The sequence below is a fragment of the Cervus canadensis genome, chromosome 10 (genome assembly GCF_019320065.1).
Source record: "Cervus canadensis isolate Bull #8, Minnesota chromosome 10, ASM1932006v1, whole genome shotgun sequence".
Classification (NCBI taxonomy): domain Eukaryota; kingdom Metazoa; phylum Chordata; class Mammalia; order Artiodactyla; family Cervidae; genus Cervus; species Cervus canadensis.
The window spans coordinates 18,908,284-18,929,556 of record NC_057395.1 but is presented as its reverse complement, the minus strand read 5'-3'; the positions used below and the strand labels follow the sequence as shown (position 1 = coordinate 18,929,556).

General features: G+C 39.1%; 1 protein-coding gene across 2 annotated transcripts in view; it reads left to right on the top strand.

Moving 5' to 3' along the window:
- The window catches only part of PLCB1 (phospholipase C beta 1), an 879,212-nt gene that overhangs the window by 573,579 nt on the left and 284,360 nt on the right, over window positions 1-21,273 (top strand). For both annotated transcript variants that reach the window (XM_043479648.1, XM_043479649.1), the window contains exon 4: window positions 1,697-1,834. In XM_043479648.1, the coding sequence (XP_043335583.1) occupies window positions 1,697-1,834 (138 nt within the window). The remainder of the gene's footprint in view (window positions 1-1,696; window positions 1,835-21,273) is intronic.

The window sequence follows — 21,273 nt, the reverse complement described above, 5'->3', positions numbered from 1 at the left end:
AGATTTTTGCATTTCGATTCATGGGTTGATTGGAGGAAATAGAAGGAGAATTGTGACACATAAAAATGTGTTACTGAATGACACATTGATTGAGGACGTCTTTCTTCCAGTTCTATTGAGATATAACTGACATAACCTTGTGGAAGTTTAGCATGCACAGCATGTTGGTTTGTTACACTTATATATTGCAAAATGGTTACCAGCAGAGTATTAGCTAACACCTCCATCACCTCACATAATTATCATTTCTTTTCTTCTGGTAAGAGCATTTAAGATCTACTCCCCTCCTATTTTTCAAGTATGTAATACAACATTATCAATATTAACTATAATCACATGCTGGACAATAGATGCTCAGACCTTATATCTGGAAATTTATACCCTTTGACCAATATCTTCCCATTTTTTCCCCATCCTCCAGTTCCTGGTAACCACCACTCTGTAATCTCTATTACTATGATTTCAGAACTTTTAGATTACAGGTAAATGATATCATGCAGTATTTTTCTTTCTCTTTCTGACTTCTTTCACTTACCATGATACCATGAGGATCATAAATCTTGATCCAGAAATCCTTTCATGATTTCAGAACTTTTAAATTACAGGTAAATGATATCATGCAGTATTTGTCTTTCTCTTTCTGACTTCTTTAACTTACCATGATACCATGAGGATCATAAATCTTGATCCAGAAATCCTTTCTCCACAACCTTTGGGCAAGTTATTTTACCTCTCTGGACTTTTCTGGGGTGAGAGACTTCAAGTCATACCAATTTCTTTTAAGAATAAAGGCAACTTTGTCCTGAGATTATCATACTAAGTGAAGTAAGCCACACAGAGAAAAACAAATATCTTATGATATTTCTTATATGTGGAATCTAAAAATATGATACAAATGAATTTATTTGCAACACAGTCATAGAAAACAAAAATGGTTACCAAAGAAGAAAGGAGGGAGGAAGGGTAAATTAAAAGCTTGGGATTAATATATACACACTAGATATAAAATAGATAACCAACAAGGACCTACTGTGTCCTTGTATCCCTGTATCACAGGGAACTCTACTCAATATTCTGTAATAACCTTTTAGGGAAAAAAAATCTGGAAAAGAATATATACATATGGAAAGTGAAAGTGTTAGTTGCTCAGTCATGTCTGACTGTTTGCAACCCATGTACTGTAGCCCACCAGGCTCCTCTGTCCATGGAATTCTCCAGGCAAGAATACTGGAGTGGGTAGCCATTTCCTTCTTCAAGGGTTCTTCCTGACCCAGGGAATAAACCTGCGTCTTCTTCACTGCAGGCAGATTCTTTACTGTCTGAGCCACCAGGGAAGCTTTGTGTATATATATATATAAACCAAATCACTTTCACGGAGAAGGCAATGGCAACCCACTCCAGTACTCTTGCCTGGAAAATCCCGTGGACAGAGGAGCCTGGTAGGCTGCAGTCCATGGGGTTGCAAAGAGTCAGACACAACTGAAGCGACGTAGCAGCAGCAGCAAATCACTTTACTATACGCCTGAAACTAACACAACATTGTCAATCAACTATACTTCAATAAAAATTTTAAAAAATCAAAGAATAAAAGTAAACTTTGTTTTGAGGGCATTCTAGCTCTAATTCTTCTGAAATCAAGCTGCCATGTTGGAATCTCTAGCTGACTAATTTTTTTCAATCTTTGTTTATTATCCAGGACCCTAAATTACGTGAACTTCTGGATGTGGGGAACATTGGGCGCCTGGAACATCGCATGATAACAGTGGTGTATGGGCCTGACTTAGTTAACATCTCGCATTTGAACCTTGTGGCTTTCCAAGAAGAAGTGGCTAAGGTATGGTGGATTGAAACCTCTGAAGCTGATCACCTCAATCTGAATTCGTATGATATTATCCTGATTCCTTTGAAAGACTTTGAGTTTTCATCATATTTATCTTGTGTTAAAATTCCATCTAAAAATCACCTCGCTGCCAATTAGAAGTGTGATTCAAACACTTTCAAATAATGGCGTTGACTTAAAATTATGGATTTTTTCCTTAGAAATTAGGCATTTGATATCATTTCTTTTCAAAAGAAAATATAGAGGAAACCACATTCCATTTCATCTGATCATCTTATCCCAACTCATTTTCTCTTAGCCTTACCATCTTCTTTCCATCTGTCTCCTAGAAGACAGACATTCTCAATACCTATTCAATTTCTTTTACAATGGGCAGCACCTAATCCATGATTATGCACAATTATGCTCAATTAATATGAGAAAGGATGAAAAATTCTTAGAAAATTAATTAAAAATCTTAATAATAAATATTTATTCAGCCATGTACTAGAAAGATGAATTAGATATGGATTCTTCATTAAAGAGTTGCTAATTTACTAAGTTAATGGGCCTTTCAGACGAATACAGAAATAATCAGAAAAAAGGCAGGGTATATCAAATAAGAAGCTATGAATTTCTGGGCAACTTGGACTCAGGTAATTTGATGCTTTCTCTAAAACTGTTCAATTGCCATTAAAAGAGCTTGAAATGAACATGTTTAAAGTAAAGGTTTCTTTTTCCATGATTATACTTTGTAAGATACTTATGACGGTCCTGGGGCTCCCTGGTAGCTCAGCTGGTAAAGAAGCCGCCTGCAATTCAGGAGACCCTGGATTGATTCCTGGGTTGGGAAGATCCACTGGAGAAGGCCTAGGCTACCCACTCCAGTATTCTTGGGCTTCCCATGTGGCTCAGCTGGTAAAGAATCCACCTGCAATGCAGGACACCTGGGTTTAATCCCTGGGTTGGGAAGATGCCCTGGAGAAGGGAAAGGCTACCCACTCCTGGTCCATGGCCCGTGTAGTCCAGGGGTCACAAAGAGTTGGACATGACTGAGTGACTTTCACTTTCACTTGCAAAGTTGACCCTGACCCTTTATACAGTTTCCTTCCAGAGGGGACATGGGGGTACCTATGGCTGATTATTGTTGATGTTTGATAGAAAACAACAAAACTCTGCAAAGCAATTATCCTTCAATTAAAAAATAAAGTGGTTAAAAAAAAGTATATGAATCTAAGTAAAAGTTGAAGTCTGCATGTCATATCTGTGGCCTTATATAGCTTCTCACATCATGGTTGACAACTATGGGGTCATGTCAGGCCAGTGTTCATTGTCTGAGCATTGTGATCTATAATTTTTTGACCTTCAGTGCTCTGACATTTTTCTGAGCTACATACACCAAATGGTATGTCCTGACCTCTAATTTATTAGTGATTATTTGTTGTTGTTCAGTCGCTCAGTCATGTCCGACTCTTTGCAACCCCAACCCCATGGACTGCATGCAGCATACCAGGCTTCCCTGTCCTTCACCATCTCCCAGAGTTTGCTCAGGCTAATGTCCATTGGGTTGGTGATGCCCATCCAACCATCTCATCTTTGTCATCCTCTTCTTCTCCTGTCTTCAGTCTTTCCCAGCATCAGGGTCTTTTCCAATGAGTGAGTCCTTCACATCAGGTGGCCAAAGTATTGGAGCTTCAGCTTCAACATCAGTCCTTCCAATGAATATTCAGAGTTGATTTCCTTTAGTTTGATTGGTTTGATCTCCTTGCAGTCCAACAGACTCTCAAGAGTCTCTTCCAACACCACAGTTCTAAAGCATCAATTAGTGATTATGGTAGAGGTTTATTTCCAAAAGTTGCATAATAGCAACTTCAGTTCTTACAGTGGAATGAATAAAATGCTATCTAGTTTTGATACTCTGAGGTCTTGAAAAGCTACTTTTTAAGGCTGTTTTACAAACTCAATCTATTTTATATCTTCAAGAACTAAGTCACCCGTTTACGTCTATGGTATAGTTTGCGCTTAGAGAGACCTCAGTTCACTGAAACACTGTCTGTGTGGCCACATTGTACTGCTTTGCAATCATTCTTATTCTGGTACCTGCTGGTGATCTGTTGAGTGTATACACTTCACTTCTCAGTATATGTATGTATGATTGGATGGATGAATGAACATAGATAAATAAATACTAAATATTTCTACAATAATTTTCAAATATCACTGCTAGAATACAATCATGTTCAGTTCTTAGTAAAATGACCAGTTTATAATATTCATTAACACTCAATCAGAAGGACTTAATAAATCACAGTAACTTACAGGGAGGCTTTTACTGTGAGTGAATATAGATTTTATATTATAAACCAATCTGCATATTTTATGTTGCATTAAACCTTTGTGCACTGGTGTTAAACATTTTAACTTTCTCCTCTCTATGGTCTTCTGCTCATTAATTTTCTTTAGAGATTGTGATTACCAAGCCCTATAGTATTCCCTGTCAGAACTGCATCTATAGACATTTTTCCAGCAGCTACTTGCCTGATATAATTAACAAAGCTACAGAATATGTTTTGCCTTCCCTGACTGTGATATTCTGTAGGGTATTTTTTCCCCCACTGAAATTGCTAACCAGAAGGTTTAGATTTGCAAACACTATGTGCTCTGAAAACTTAATTTCCACCCTTCTAATTGGCAGTACTGTCTCATAACATCACGCCTTCTATTTAGTCTTGGGAGCCAACATAGGTAGTAGCTTGTATAGTGCCTGCACCGAAGGAGACAGTTTACCTCGTTATGTAGAATGCCCAACAGGAACCTGGGCTTCTCTAAAAGTCAAATGTCTCCGGAAGAAATTGTTGACAAAGGCATTCAGGCTCATTCATTCATTCAACACGCATTTGTCAGGTGCCTTCTCTGTGCCAGTGTCAGGGACACAGCATTCTGTAGAAAATAGATACATCATGATGATGAAGCACTCTGATTGTGGGTCAGGTGGAGGTCTGTGTGGAGGGATAAAGCAGAAGAAGAGCATGTGAGGGTGGAGGAGGGGGATTATTTCTTGATGGAGTGCTCAGAGAAGGCAAAACTCTGAAGGAAGTTGCTCAACTGCAAAGTATCATAGATTTCTGAGAAATCTCTTCAGTTAATTAATTTTTTTGTCAGAACCAGGACGTCAACTTTCCTAAATATATTTTTCCAGATTTTCATGCTTTCTTTCTTACATAAATCACTTGAGATTTTTCTTTTAGACAAGTGACTGCTTTCAAAGATGGATTGGGGAGAAAACTGTCTTTCAATTTTTCCCTCTGTGGTTAGACTACAAAAGTGGCCTTTTGCAGTGAAATAACAGTATTCTTCTTGATATGAAGCACAATTTGCCAACCCTCTGTGTCCTAAGGATCAAATCCCTCTGATCCAAGGGCTACCTCCCTTTAATAGACTTGGAAAATAGGGGGTTTGTTTCGTATCTGTCCTCTGAGAGTCACACTTCTTCCTGCATCTCCTACTGCCTTGAGGACCAACAAGCACATCCATGTTTGTTGTCCCTGACTTCAGCACCCCATCTCTGGGATGCCCTGATTCCTCCTCAGAGCTACAGAGAGATGGAGGGTATCATCATCCTTCCCTTTACCCTCCGCTGTTAACTCCCAATAGTCCTCCACACACAGGTATTAATGCAGGGCTCCTGGCAAAGTTGCAGCTACCAGCAAAGGAAATTAGCAAAGGCAATAGAAGTTGACTTCTTCGTTTGTGGTGTAGGCTTTTGAAGGACTTTAGCTTTTATTCTGAGGGGTATGGAAGCCACTGGAGGGTTTGGAGCAGGTGATAGACGTGATCTGACTTAACTCTTCAGTCAATGATTGACGGCAAGGGAACAGACAATAATGGAAGCAGGGAGATCAGTTAAGAAGCTATAGAAATATTTTAATTGGACTGTTAGCGTGTAGAGATAAGAAGGGAATCTGAGTATCTATATCTACGTGTACTTAAGGGTATCATTGAGATCATGAACAATTGTGATTGTATGTTGCATGTAAGAGAAAGAGAAGAATCAAGAATGATGTTAGAGTTTTGGCCCAACTGACAGGAAGGATGGAAGTACCATGTACTCCATAGGGAGGATTTAAAGTAGAGCACATTTGGTGGTGTAGAGCAAGGGTTCATCTTTGATTATGTTCGGTTTGAGATTATTATTAGATACCAAAGCAGATATGTTGAATAGGCAGTTAAATATATGAGCTTGGCATTGAATGCCAAATATAATGCATCAATTTGGAAGTCATCAGGTTATAGATAGTATTTAATGAGCCAGGATGAGATCAGCCAGGCAGCAACTGTAGATAGAGAAAATGTTCAAGGCCTGAGTCATTGATACTCCAGTTTGAAGAGATTGCAGGGATAAGAGATAATCAGAAGAAGCAGTCTGACAAGGGGTGGTCAGTGACCTGGCAGGGAGGCCAGTCTGTGAATCTGGAAGTCAGGGGAAGACAGCGTTTAAAGAAGAGGGTGATCAACAGGGCCAGCTGTGCTCTCGGGTCAAGTAAGATGAAGGCTGACAACTGACTATCAGATTCAAGGATATGGAGGTCCCTGGTGACCTTGATTAGAGCAACTTCATGCAATAGCGGGATCAAAAGTCTATTGGAGTGGGCTCTGGAGAAGGAAATGGCAACCCACTCCAGTATTCTTGCCTAGAGAATCCCGTGGACAGAGGAGCCTGGTGGGCTGATGCCTATAGGGTCACACAGAGTCAGAAACAACTGAAGCAACTTTGTGTGTATGCATGCATTGGAGAAGGAAATGGCAACCCACTCCAGTGTTCTTGCCTGGAGAATCCCAGGAATAGAGGAGCCTGGTGGGCTGCCGTCTATGGGGTCACACAGAGTCAGACACGACTGAAGTGACTTGGCGGCAGCAGCAGCAGCTGGGGAATCAGTGGAGAGAAATGAAGAAGACAAAAGAGATTGTTCTTGTGGGAAGTTTTGATGTAAAAGGCAGGGGGGCGCTGAGAAGATTGCTGGAAGAGGGAAGCAAGATCAAGGGATAGTTTTAAGATGGGAGAAACCACAACATGCATGTATGCTGGTGGCAATGATCCTGTGGAGGGTAAAGAATACAAGAGAGTTGGAGAACTGCTGGTGCATGTCCTTAAGTAGGCAAGCATGGCAGGATCTAGTTATAGGATTCAGGAAAGTACAGCCTGAGGCCAAGCCTGACGTATCACTATGTTTTTACATAGTTTTTTTGAAACACAACAAACCCATTTATTTACATATTGTCTACGGCTGCTTTCTCTAGACATAGTTGAGTCATTATTACATAAACCATACAGAGTACAAAGCCTAAAATATTTACTCTGTGGTCCTTTGTTAAAAAAAATTGTGGAATCTGTCTTAGTTCACAAATAGAGGGACTGGGCTCAGACAGGAGCAAGGAGACTTAACTGATCAGAGGAGGAACAGCAGAGTCCTTCAGTAGAGATGCTGGTAGGCAGCCCGTGGGGTGGAGGGAGTGACAGAGGCTTTCTGGCTGCCTCTGTTTTCCCGGTGACGAAGGGAATAGAAGTCAGTAGCTAAGCACAAGTCAGTGAGTATCCTAAGCAACGTTTAAATCCTCGAGGCTTTTTCTGCACCAGTGGGTGAATTTCTTTAAAGAGCTGACTGGTGAGGACTTTGCTAGTGGTCCCGTGGTTAAGACTCCATGCTTCAAGTGCAGGGGATCTGGATTGAATCCTTGGTCAGAGGACTGAGCTCTCACATCCTACAGAATAACTAAGCCCACAGGTCACAACTACTGAGCCTGCATGCCGAAACTAGAGAAGTCAGGCACTGCAGTGAAGACCCAGTGCAGCCAAAATAAGTAATTGAAATAAAATTATATATAAAAACGATCTTACTGGCAAGGTTAACATGGACTGCAAAAGACAGATCATTTACATCAATCCAAAAATCTATATCATGTGAACAAGTTAACCATTTATCAGGTCCATGCAAATTTTTCCATGGGTCAAAGAGTCTGAAGATAAAATAATTTTCTTCTTCCTGCCCAATTCTGGTGCCTCTTTCTAATATTCTGCTTTCCTTTGAGGTGGGAGGTGACGCAGAGGCATCTGATTGTGCTACTTCTTCCTACAGTCATGCAGCCTAAACACCATTGTGAGGGATGGAAAACAGATTGCTCTGAACCAGGGGCAGGATTCACAGGATTGCACTATGTTGGTGTTTGCTATCAAATCTCAAGGATCCAGTGGGAAACCTCTCTTCATCAAAAAAAATTCAATAAGAAATGGAATCTGTCTCGTGATTAGTGAAGAAGACTCTCTGTGTGCAGAGGCAGCGGAAGTGGTGCCTTCCCTGTCTGGATTAAGAAATCTAAAATCATTTTCTGCATGTCCTCCTCTGCGTTCAGGTTCCTTTCCATGGCTGGGTCCCTGGATGCTCATCCCCCTGCCCCCTTCCTATCCCAGATCCTTGTTCAATTCATTATAATAGCGATATAGCCCATCACCCCAAGAGACAGAATTCAGCCTTGGCATGAATGGTGGGTAACCATTCCCTTCTCCAGGGGATTTTTCTCAACCCAGTGATCTAACCTGGGTATCCTGCATTGCAGGCAGATTCTTTACTATCTGAGCCAGCAGGGAAGCCCAAAGCTTAGATGGATATTGCCAGTTTTCCAAACTGTTTGACTCAGTTTTTATTTTTTGTTTCCATATAGTTTTTTTTTTTTTTTTTTCCATCAGCAGACAAATGGATAAGGAATCTGTGGTACATATACACCATGGAATATTACTCAGCCATTAAAAAGAATTCATTTGACTCAGTTTCTAAAATGTTAACTCACTCATGCAAAAAAAAAAAAAAGTTTAATAGAGGATCTCTGTTAAATTGTTAGCTATTGAAGTAGCTGTCACAAAATAAATGAGCTCTCCAAAAAAATGTTTTATATACTGACATCAGCCTTCAGGGGATATTTTAGAATGTGGGGGTAACATCTGTTACTTCAGCAGGTATGACTATCATAGAGTCTAGTTCACTCTTTTGGGGAGTGTGATCTGGAAGCTTGCCTTAACTTCATCCCCACCAGTTGATTACCCTCCATCCAAATATGTTGCAAGCTCTCTGAATTTCCTAATTAGCTCCCACATCTCTTTCCTCATCCTACTACCCACTCCCGTCTTGTTCAAGTCCATGACAGGTCTTCTCTGTAACTACCTTCTACCTCCTTTTCTAGAATTCTCTCCTTGTTCTCCAACTCTGCGTGTCTCTCTGCCAGGAGTGATCCTTAAAAAGCCTCAAACCTGATCAGACTTCAAGTCATTTCTGTGGCATTATTACCTACAAAATGAAGTTTTCTATTTCATGGTCATTCATTTAGTAAATAAATATTCTTTGAAGGCCTAGTATGTGCCAAGCACTAGGGATTTACCAGTGGTGAAAACAAACATAGCCTCTGCCCTTAGGAGCTGCCGAATCACCACCTGGACCCCAGCACCATTCTGCCTCAGCAGTTCCTAACCACTTGCAATTCTTCCTGCCTTTATAACCTGAGTGCCTTTGGACTTATGTGCTTTCCTAGATGTCCTTTCTCCACTCTGTCCATCAGCAGAATTTCCAAGCCTCCTTTAGGGACTCACCATGTATACAACTCACCTGTCTCCCCTCTGTCCCATGATTTCCATGAATAACTGACAGTTTCTTCCTTTTCTTTGATCATCCCATGCCTATTTTCTATTGCATTTATCACACTATAATTATCTGTCACTATGTCTGACACCCTATCCTGGATTTGTGAGCTGCTCAAAGTCAGAAATATAGTTTAGTCATTTGTGTTCCCAAGATCTATCTTAGTCTCAACTGATAATAGGTACCCAATAAATGTGTGTTCTGCAGGGACAGAGGAGGATGTTTAAAAAAGGAAAGAAGAAAGGAAAATAGGACAGAGTGAAGGAACAGAAGGACCAAGAAAGGAAGAAAAAAGCTTATGGGTCCTTGAAAACAGTTAATAGCTCATGGAATATTATAGAGCTCCAGAGACTTTGAACATCATGTGCTCTAATCTTGTTTTTGAGTTGAAAATATTGAGGCCCTTGAGCTAGTTGTTCCAGATTTCTTGCTCTGAACACAAGCCTCTTCCCAAGGTCTGCCAGGATGCCCAATGGCTTCTACCTTCCAAGCACAACTCAGGGTCACTGTTATTGTCATCCTCCTCCTCTACCCATCAGTTGCCACATTTTTCTGAAGAAAAGGAAAAGTATCTTCAACTGGCCAAATGTTGAGATGGTTCAAGGAAAGGAATAAGAGATTGTGCCACAAAAGTGGGGGGGTGGCTTTTCAAGAAAAAGAAATTATAGTCTACTAAATGAAATAGAAAAGGGAAAGAGAGACTAGTGAATGGTCCTGCCTCAGTCCTCTGACCACTCCTGATACAGAACTTGATTCCTCAAAGACTTTCCACTTTTCTTAGACTTCCCTCCAAATTAATTGTATAGATATTTAAAAATAACCTCAAGAGACATAAAGTTCTTATATTTCTTTTTAGTTTGGGGACATATGTGTTGAGATAAGACTTTTCAAACACTAACAGGTTTTCTATACACAATTAAGTTTATCTCACTTTCTTTTTGAATTTAGCACCAACTTATGGTGGATGAGCAGTGGCTATAAACTTTACTTTTTAAACAAAAAGGAAGAAAAAGAGAATTAAGTACCATATATTCTTTTCAGCAATATACTTTGGGATATAATGGAAAACTGTGCTGATCTCCTTGGGGGTAGAATATACATGCCAAAAATATTGCTGTATTGAATATATATTGCTTTTTACACACATGAAAAGTTAGCCCTCTTGGTTATTCTGTCTCATGAGATCTTCATTCAGTGGCATTCTTGACCTTCTCATATTAAGACATATCTTTGTCATCTTAGGACATTCCTCCATCCAATCATAAATAAGGCCCAAGTTCCTATCAGGTCCATATATTGCTCTGTCAGTCTTAGGATTTGATAGTCGTGGGTATTCTTTCTTGGAAAATGAGATTCACCCCACATCCCGCACTTGAGTTTCAGATGACTATGGGGCAAATAAAGGATATTTATTTAAACTTTTAAATTGTGAAAATGTTACCTGCCTGGAACATCCATATAAAGGTTTAAAAGTTCAAAGTCACCCTCCCCAAAAAAATCATTTTAAAAAAGAAGGGAGAAAAAAAGGCAATTCAGAAGTTAATCTCTTCTTACATCCAGATAAGAACAACTGATTGCTATTCTGTTGACTGTGGAAGAAATCATACCTACCCACCTTCCCAAGTGGCTTTCCTGATTCCTTCAGTTCAGCTCAGTTCAGTTCAGTTGCTCAGTCGTGTCCGACTCTTTGCGACCCCATGAATCGCAGCACGCCAGGCCTCCCTGTCCATCACAAACTCCCGGAGTTTACTCAAACCTCATGCCCATCGAGTCGGTGATGCCATCCAGCCATCTCATCCTCTGTCATCCCCTTCTCCTCCTGCCCCCAATCCTTCCCAGCATCAGGGTCTTTTCCAACGAGTCAACTCTTCGCATGAGGTGGCCAAAGTACTGGAGTTTCAGCTTCAGCATCAGTCCCTCCAATGAACACCCAGGACTGATCTCCTTTAGGCTGGACTGGTTAGATCTCCTTGCAGTCCAAGGGACTCTCAAGAGTCTTCTCCAACACCACAGTTCAAAAGCATCAATTTTTTGGTGCTCAGCTTTCTTCACAGTCCTACTCTCACATCCATACATGACCACTGGAAAAACCATAGCTTTGACCAGACAGACCTTTGCTGGCAAAGTAATGTCTCTGCTTTTTAATATGCTGTCTAGGTTGGTCATAACTTTCCTTCCAAGGAGTAAGCGTCTTTTAATTTCATGGCTGCAATCACCATCTGCAGTGATTTTGGAGCCCCAAAAAATAAAGTCTGACACTGTTTCCACTGTCTCCCCATCTATTTCCCATGAGGTCATGGTTCCTGATTCCTTAAACGAGAGCTTCTTTTGAGCCAGGCAGGGTTCAAGGGCGCCACAGAGAGGAGTCAATGCCCAACTTAAGGGAAGATACATATGCCAAGACTCAGAAATAATGATGATTTCAGGCTGTGGGCTACTGTTAGTGCAAGTCTGCTTTTCCCCAGGAAAAAGTCAGAAACTGATTAAGCTGCAGCATCTTCCTTTCCAGTCACCCAATAACACAGAAATGAGCTTCTTCCTCCTCATTCCTCTGCATCTCTGGCAGCTGAAAAAGCCCTGATTGTATTTCCTGTGTATCTAGCCTTAAAGAAGACACAAAAATACATTTTAAAAAACTATAACTGTTGGAAAGGAAGAAGAAATCTAAGAAAATTTGGTTTCCTTGCTTAATTACTATGGAAAAATACCTGACATCCTTTGAAAGTGGCAGGTCAGCCTGTTTCATCTACTGCCTTAATATCAGTTGTTATGTTTATATTTCCAATGCATCAAATGCTCCCAAGGAATAAGCTGCCCTTAAGAATAATTCTTTTTTGAAAATTTTAATGTATTGGCTATATAATAATAATCATTCACTCATTCACTCAATAAATACTTCATTGCCTACTCTGTACCAGCCACAGTTTTGAGTGATGGGGATAAAATAAACAGACAAAAATGATTGTCTTCATGAAGCTTACTTCATGGTGGGGGTAGGGTGATGATAAGCAAAATAAATAAGATGGTAATAGGAGCTAGGAAGGAATAAGGCAGAGAAGGGTGATAGGAAGCATTTGGGGGGGTACATATTCCAATTTTAAATCAGTTGGTCAGATACAGTCACACTAAGATATGATGATCTATGAGGGAAACCTTGCCGATGGTGGAGTGTGTCGAGTGGTCATCCCAGAGGAGAGTGGTGCTGAGGCAGGTGTGAATCGGCACGTTGGTGGAGGGAGTGATGAGCTGGGAGAGAGCAGCGGGAGAGGCTGGCGTGGCGGCAAGTGACCCAAACAGGTGGCCACTGTGAGAATTTGATTTTACTCTCAATGACAGAAGTATCTATTACATTGTTTTGGGCAGGGGATGGATTTGGGGCGACATATTTTGACAGGATTGTTCTGGTCGCTCTGTTGAAAAGCTGTAAGGAAGGGTATAGAAACAGAGATAGGGAGAGCAGAGTGCCTGGAATAGAGGTGGTGAGAAATGGTTAGGTTCCTGATACATTTTGAATGTGAAGCTGAAAGATTCACTGAATGAATCAGATACATGACATGAGAGAGAGAGATAGAGCTAAGGATGATCTCAGAGGTTCTTTGAATTTAATTTATTGAAGTAAAGAACCAGATATTCCTATGTGGGAAGATCAGAAATTTGGTTTTGAACACAAATTTTAAAGTAGTATTAGCCCAAAACAGCAAAACAAGCACAGGTATGACATCTTATCTCTCTTGAGGTGAAAATAATGATAAAGGAACATAAATACACAATGATGAAGAGAACAAGATAGGTCACTAGGACATGACATATTTCACTAAGTTTGCAGGGGAAAAAAAAAAAAGAGATGTCATAGTGGAGAAAACCACAGTCTAGGTTATATAGAGAGTAAAAAATGAGGAAGTCCCTGACCTGCTCAGAAACAATCAAGAGATGCTCCAGGCTTGAGTTCTACCAGCCCAGCAGAACATGGAGTAAGAAGTGGGAGTGAAAAAAACAGGCTTTCATTCCCTACTCCTGATCCTCATATAGAATAATCAATAACCAATTACTTCCTGCATCAAAAATTTGAGTGGTGTGTCTTTTATGAAACTGAATAAATGATTGAAAAGTGTCATTGTGGGTAGCCCTGGAGTTCAGGATCCAGAGTAAAGTTCTCATTCTAACATTTGTGGATACCACACCATGGTGGCTGGAACCCACATGCTCACTGGAAAAGAAGTCTGCTAGCTGGTCAACCCCACTCCAATACTCAGAGCTCCCAGCCAGCACTTCTGTTGCCCCGTCTAAGATGGGAACTTAGATATCCACAAGCTATTGAAAACAGCTACAATACTGATTGATAAGGGATACAAAGATGAACAAAAAATAGAAGTGATAATAAAGTGAAGTCACTCAGTCATGTCCGACTCTTTGTGACTCCATGGACTGTAGCCTACCAGACTCCTTGGTCCATGGGATTTTCCAGGCAAGAATACTGGAGTGGGTTACCATTTCCTTCTCCAGGGGATCTTCCCAACCCAGGGATCGAACCCAGGTCTCCCACATTGTAGGCAGATGCTTTACCATCTGAGCTACCAGGAAAGCCCCATTAGTATAATTAAGTAAACAGTTTAAAAAAAACTAGGAAGTATCTTCAGAGAGAATTTTAAATATATTTTACCCTTAAGAAAAGAACAAGATGCTATGAAAAATGGGTAACAAAAATAAGAAAGTTCTCTTAGAAATAAAAAATAAGATAATGGAACAATAATAAAAATTCTACTGAACTACTAAAAGAGGAGGTGAGGGAATCTCTCAGAATGTGGAGCAGAGCAAAACAACAACAATGAAGACAGCAAACAACTAGAAAGTGAAAGATTAAAAAGGACTAGAAAAGTGAAAATATAAGAAATATTGGTATAGAGTCTAGCTAGGATGGTAGCCAATGAAAAGAGAAAGCAGAAGAGAGGAAAATACGAAAAACATAATACAAGAAAATAAGTTAGAGCTAAAGGGAGGTGCTGATCTTGAAGCTGAAATAGAAAGTGTAGGACTGGAGTAGGTTCAGGAAATATAAGTAGGAAGCTAGAAGATAAAAGATAAATGCAAATGGCTTAAGTTTCTTCTCCCTAAAAGAAAATTAGGTTGAAAAAGAAATAAATTTTTAAGAAATGCATTATCTAAACTCAAACCATGCTGAAAATATACAGGATTTTCAACAATAGAAGGAGCAGTCAAAAAAGAACCATATTGTCTTGGTATTAGGAATATTCTCTTGTGAAAGTCATGTAGTTCATGGTGTTGTAACTACAGCAAGTAAAATAATCAAAGTCTAATATATGGCCCAACAGAAAAGTATATTTGCTTTTTATATAGTCATGTAAATTTTTTATTTTTATTAGTTTTAAACTTTTAGAATCAATCTATACACAAAATATTAAAGTCAATTATGGATACTGGATAAGACAATCATATTTCAACTTTGACAAGTTAGAAAGTAAATTTAACCAAGAATCAGAGGTGAAAAGATTTTCAGGTAAATGTCCTCCTTTCACAAACAGAGAAACCAAATGATACTCTTTAATTTGGATTACGAAGTGGTTTGAGCATGTTGCTTGAAGTTATAGTGATGGGGAAAAAGAAAACTAGTGATAACAATTCTATCAGGAGGAAGAAGAAAGGGGAGATTGGAGATATGGTAACAGATTTAAAACCTCATCAACCTCATCAGTGCAGAGAGAAGTAAGTCAAAGAGAGAAAGACAAATACTATATATGAACACATATATATGGAATCTAGAAAGGTGATACCGATGATCCTACATGCAGGGCAACAAAGGAGACATAGACGTAAAGAACAGACTTTTGGACTCAGTGAGAGAAGGAGAGGGTGGGATGATCTGAGAGAATTGCATTGAAATATATACGTTACTATATGTAAAATAGATGACCAGTGGGAATCCGATGCATGAAGCAAGGCACCCAAAGCCGGTGCTCCGTGACAGTGTAGGGGGATGGGGTGGAGAGGGAGGAGAGTTTAGGCTGGAGGGGACACGTGTACCTACGGCTGATTCATACTGATACATGCCAAAAATCATCACAGTGTTGTAAAGTAATTACCCTCAAATTAAATAAATTAAGAAAACCTCATCAACCAGAGTGAAAATCAATAGTTAAGTTCTAAAACCAGTGAATTAAGAAAAAGTACTGCAAATGTATTGTTTATAAATATGAAAGAAACCCCACAAAATGTAAGAAGAGGAATGCGTCTGCCACTCCAGCAGAGTTCCCAGCAGCAAGACAGGACCCCTACACCAGGAACCACACTTCCCCAGAGCCTCCTGAGACTCCTGACGGCACGAGACTCACCATGTGTCAGCTTGCCTCTCTCACTGCTGGAGACATTGGAGAAAGTAGATTTTTCAGTTATATTTTGTGGCCTGAATAATGTCAGGTTTCATTCAGGACAGAAGGAGAAGATGGAAATTAGGTAACTCTTAGCAGGGGGCTCCGCCGCTAGACAGTGGCAGAGTACGGTTCTGAAACCCAGTGAAATATATGTTTAAATAAATTAGTAAAAGCATAAACAATATAAGAGTCAATGAAAAGCATTAAATAAACAGATATCAGTATTGTAAATTTAAATCAAAAGACAAGCACAGATTGTGTTTAAGACCCACCCTTACTTAGCTTTTATAGGCAGTGATACTTGGCTGAAAGTGAGGCAATCAGAACCAAGGACAAAGACTAGTTATCAGAGAGAAAGGACTAACAGATGGAGTCAATTACCAAGGGCCAAATACTCCTTCATTAAAAAAAGAAGAATCTGGCTTGAAAAAAGTTTTAAAATAAACATAGATGTGGGCATAATTAAGTTTATTTAAAACAAATTGGTTTCCAATTGAGAAAATTATATTTTAAAATTATGTGTACTAAGTTTTAGTGAGCAAGTACCTGCGTGTAGTTACTAATCAGTTTCATGGAATGCAGTTTTGATTTTGTCAAACAAATTCCATTTAATGAAAAGCAGCACCACTTAACTCCCAAGAAATTGTGATTGCTCCTCTTTTTTCAGTCTTGATATGCATCTTACTAAAGAAATTAGCTGTTGTTTTTTTCTTTTAAATTTTTTTCATTTGATCTCCTCAAATAGACTTGCTTAAAAAATATAGTATCAATTATAATTTCAGAACCTGCTTACATACATTTTTATTGTCTATAATACATAATACCTTGGTAAATGCAGTCAAAGTAGTAATTGGCATGGATACTGCTAGGCTTAGAGTTCATAATAGCAAGTGTTTTCGTAAAAGTGAGATGAGTGTTTTGGACAGAATCACTTCAAGAATATGGTGGAGTGACATGAACGTCGTGGAAACAAAGCTTTGGAAATTTCATCTGAGGTGTTTGATGGACATTTTCTTAGTTATACAAATAAACAATTACTCAGGAACTAGCTGCAGAGAGAGGTGGATGTCTCCTCAGCTAATGTGCAAAAATACGTGAGACTCACAGTGATACAACTGAAAACCTCTCATCATGAAAACGTCACCAAAGCAAACATTTTTCTCTGTTTTTCCACTCTGTACCAAGCATGTTGCTGTTTTGGGTTTTTTTTTTTTTTAACCCCTTTGAAGAATTCTCTTTAGATTTTTTTCAATTTGCTGTTACCACATTAAGCTTTTCCCATTGCTCAGGAGAATGTCAAAAGGTATAAGAGCAGGACTAGGGATATACTGGACTGTTGACTCTCAAAGTGTGGATTCTTGCATCCATATCTTGAACATGCACTTAAACACTGAACTCTTCCTTAGACCATCAGGGTACCATTTATTACAGCAGTGCTTCACTTATCCAGGGAAAAATAATTGAGCAACAAGTCTTCAGAAAACAGCCCCAAACAGAACATAGCATAAAGCATATCTATGAAGCCAGTGTAGATGCTCTAAGCCCTAAAACTAATGCTTCTGTACTTTATTATTTGGAAATTGCTACACACAGGACTCTGAGTTCTTATAACCTATTCTAGCACAGTTCAAATTACAATAAGAAATGTGTGAAGCTATACCAAAGCAAACCATGGTGATTTAATACTTATAACAAGGGAGACATAAAAATTAATTTCACAAAGCATACATTTATAACATGGATGTAATTCCCTTTCATTTACACATTCATTCACTCATGCAGTCAACTCAAGTCATCAAATGCATATCTATTTCTTGGGATATAAAAAGAATGGTTACAGAACTATGAGATCCCACACAGGTTGTGGGATAACGCATATCCTTTTTTCCACCTGCTTTTTCATATACTCCCATGAATGGCTATATGCATTGTTTTCTATACTCTTCATGCTTCTACTCACTGCTTCTCCTCCAGGCCCAATGATCTGGTTCTCATGGAAATCCAAATGGATTGTTCTAGAAGTAGAGCAACCAGTCAGAGACCTTTCCCGGGATTTTTCATACCAGAAGTAGGAAATCAGTCAGACTCTCTCTAGTGATAAGAGGAGCCATATGTGACATTTCTTGGTGCAGTTGGTGACCGTAGAGAAGAAGCTGGTCAATCAGGAAGAAAATAATGATATCAGGAAGAGAGAGAAGTAAAAAAGCAATGAAGAAAGTCTTTCTGCCATTCAGGCCCCTGGTTCCTTATGATCTTATAAATACACAATTTTTTGCTGCAGTTTGTCAAATGTTTCCTCCAGTTACAGGAATGATCCAGTGTCCTTGGCAAATTCTCATATTTCTTAGGCTAATTTGAGTTGTGGTTTTGGCAGCTATAGACTAAAGATATTTGAATCACATGGTCTGAGAATAACTATGCACCTTTCCTTGATATTATGTCATTTGAGTAATATGATTTTCTAGTGTCCCAACTCTGATAATATTGGGTTGCTACATGCTTCCTGGTTTTTGTTTTGTTTTGGTAATTATATTATATTTGTTTGAGGTGAACATTTTGAATATAAGATATAAGATCATCACTGCCACCTAAAACAGGGGAACTGTATCAGAAATTGTGCCAAAATTCTAATTACTCAGTATAGACCCATAAACTCAGTTACTACTCAGACAGTCTTTTCTGCTTTTAATGAAAGTCTTTGCAGCTCATAGACCATCTTTCATGATGAAAACATTCTTTACTGTGCCATTAAGACAAATGCATGACAAGATGAATTCTGATGCCTGCCAGCTGGTAAGAGAAACATGCTCAGCCAGGCAATGCAACCCTGAATGAGCCACGCATTGTTCTTTCTTACTCAAATCCCAACCTGCTGCCTGCTGATGAGCAGAAGTAATGGAAATGACACCGTTATCAATGACGGCAATAGGAGTTTGCCAACACACTAAAAGATAATGGAAAGCTATTAAAATTGTTAGGACTTTCATATATCTCACAAATATTAAAATATTCCATTTTAAATTATTATTTATTCCATGAATCTTTTATTTAAAAAAAAAAACATAGATTGAGGTTTCCAAATCAGGTACTTTGAAAATACTTGCTTATAGATTATCATTTGTGACTCCTTATATTTCATTAGGGTAACCATTGGCTCATAATTGGTTATATTCAATATATGCAGAGAGATTGATTCAGTATTCCTTTTAGAATGCTTTTATTTCCCCAAAGAAGTCACTGAACAAATGCATGCTTCTGAGGAGAGTTCACACTCTGCCTTTTCTTTGTGACTCCAGCTGCGTGGTATCAGGTCACCGCCGTAACTGGGTCCCTGGCATGACAGGATCATAGGTGGCATTTACGAGATAGTCACTGTGTGTCTGTTTTTGTCAATAAGACTGAGACTGACTCTCACCCTGTGTTTGAGCACAAACCTCAAACAAACAAAGCTTTCCTCTTTTTAAAGACAATAAGCACAAAAAGCCAAAAGGAAAATGAATGTTAACAGGACATTTGCAGAAAAGATAAAGTGGAACAGCCCTGACAGGTATTAAACAAAGCCAACCAGACAGGTAAATCAGTGATGACAATTAAGACCAACCCAAGGTCCCACATTGCACCTATCAGATTTGCAAAAATTTTCTGGAAGGCTGATAATAGCAAGTGTTTTTTAAAATGTAGGAAAAAAACTCTCCCACACTGCCAAAAGGAACACAGAAGGTCCTTACTGCTTTGGTGAGCAAGCGGCGGCATCTGGTACTGCTGAAGATGCTGCATCCAAAGAAAACATCAGGATGGTAGTTACCCGAGAGAAACTTCTGAATGTGGCTTGAGGCAGCAGGAAGTTGGTTTGTGCAAATAAACCATGTGTGTCCATCAACAAAAGAAAGAATTGATAAATTGTGTATTCTTACATATATTTAAGAATATATAAGAAGCAACTGGGGGGCTTCTCAGGTGGCTCAGTGGGTAAAGAACCTGCCTGCAATACAGGAGATGCCCAAGATACAGGTTTGATTCCTGGGTCAGGAAGATCCCCTAGAGAAGGGTATGGCAACCCACTCCAGTATTCTTGCCTGGAGAATCCCAGGGACAGAGGAAGCTGGCGGGCTGCAGTCCATGGGGTCGCAGAGTCAGACTTGACTGAAGCGACTGAGCACACATTCTTACAGTGGAGTAGTTTAGTAGCTAAAATTAATAACTGATCTAAATGAGAAATAGGGGCACATTTTAAAGACATAATGATGATTGCAAATAGCAGCTGGCCAAAGGCTGCATCCAGTTTGATATGATTTATGTAATACTTTATATAGCCATATAGGAGTCCATACCAGGACTGGCAAAATGTTTTTCTGTTAAGTGCCAGTCAGTAAATACTTTGTACTTTGGGAGTCTGTTTCAACTATTCAAGTTGGCCCCTATAGAACAAAAGCAGCCATAGACAATATGTAAATGAATGTGCTGTGTTGCAGTAAAACTTTATTTACAAAAAGAGATGGCAGGCTGGATTTAGCCTTCAGGGGTTTGTTGAACACTGATAAAGACCATTGTCCTCAAAATATATATGAAAATAGATATGCTTTAATGTCTACTTTTCAAAATAGAGCTTGCTCCTGGGAAAGCAAGAAGAATGGAATCAAGCAGAAGAACAACACAGAATGAGTCTGCACCACAGTGTCTTAAGTATATAATAGTTAAAAAGCACCAAAACAAATATCGCAAAATGGTAACTTTTGTTGAATTTGGATATGGGTTAGTTACACTATTCTCTGCATTTTCAGGTATAACAGAGATATGTAATGCTGAAAAAAGGAAAGATTAAAAATACATTAAAATATTAAAGATAGCATGCATCAGAACAACGGGAAACAGAAATATCTGTATTTCAAACAAAAGTATCAACTTGTGTTTATAAGTTGAGCCAAAATGTTAAGAAGTGTAAATTGCCGATAGGAGAATTGTCTCTCTCTTCTCAGACCTGTGAACACTTGTCGAACAACAGCGTGACTGGTAGACATGGCATGACTAGACCCAAAAGTTTAGAATGAATCTCTCTCTTCACATTAGTTCAGTCAAGTTTGAGTTGAAACTGTAACTTTCTCTATCAAAGCTCTAAGGCTTTTGAATGACACTTTGTGATCAACCTCACCCCTCTTATCATTTCCCCTCTACCATCATTATCAGAACAGAGTGGTAAGGTGTTTGCAGTTTGTTTCATCACTGTAACCTAGTGGTAAGGTGATCAATCTCCGGAGGCAAACTTCTTAGTTTCAAATCTCAGGTGTCCCTGTGACTAGATGTGGGACTTTACGATTGAATTGAATGCCTCTGTGTCTCAGCTCTCTCACTGGTAAAAAAAAAAAAAAAAGGAGTGATAATAACA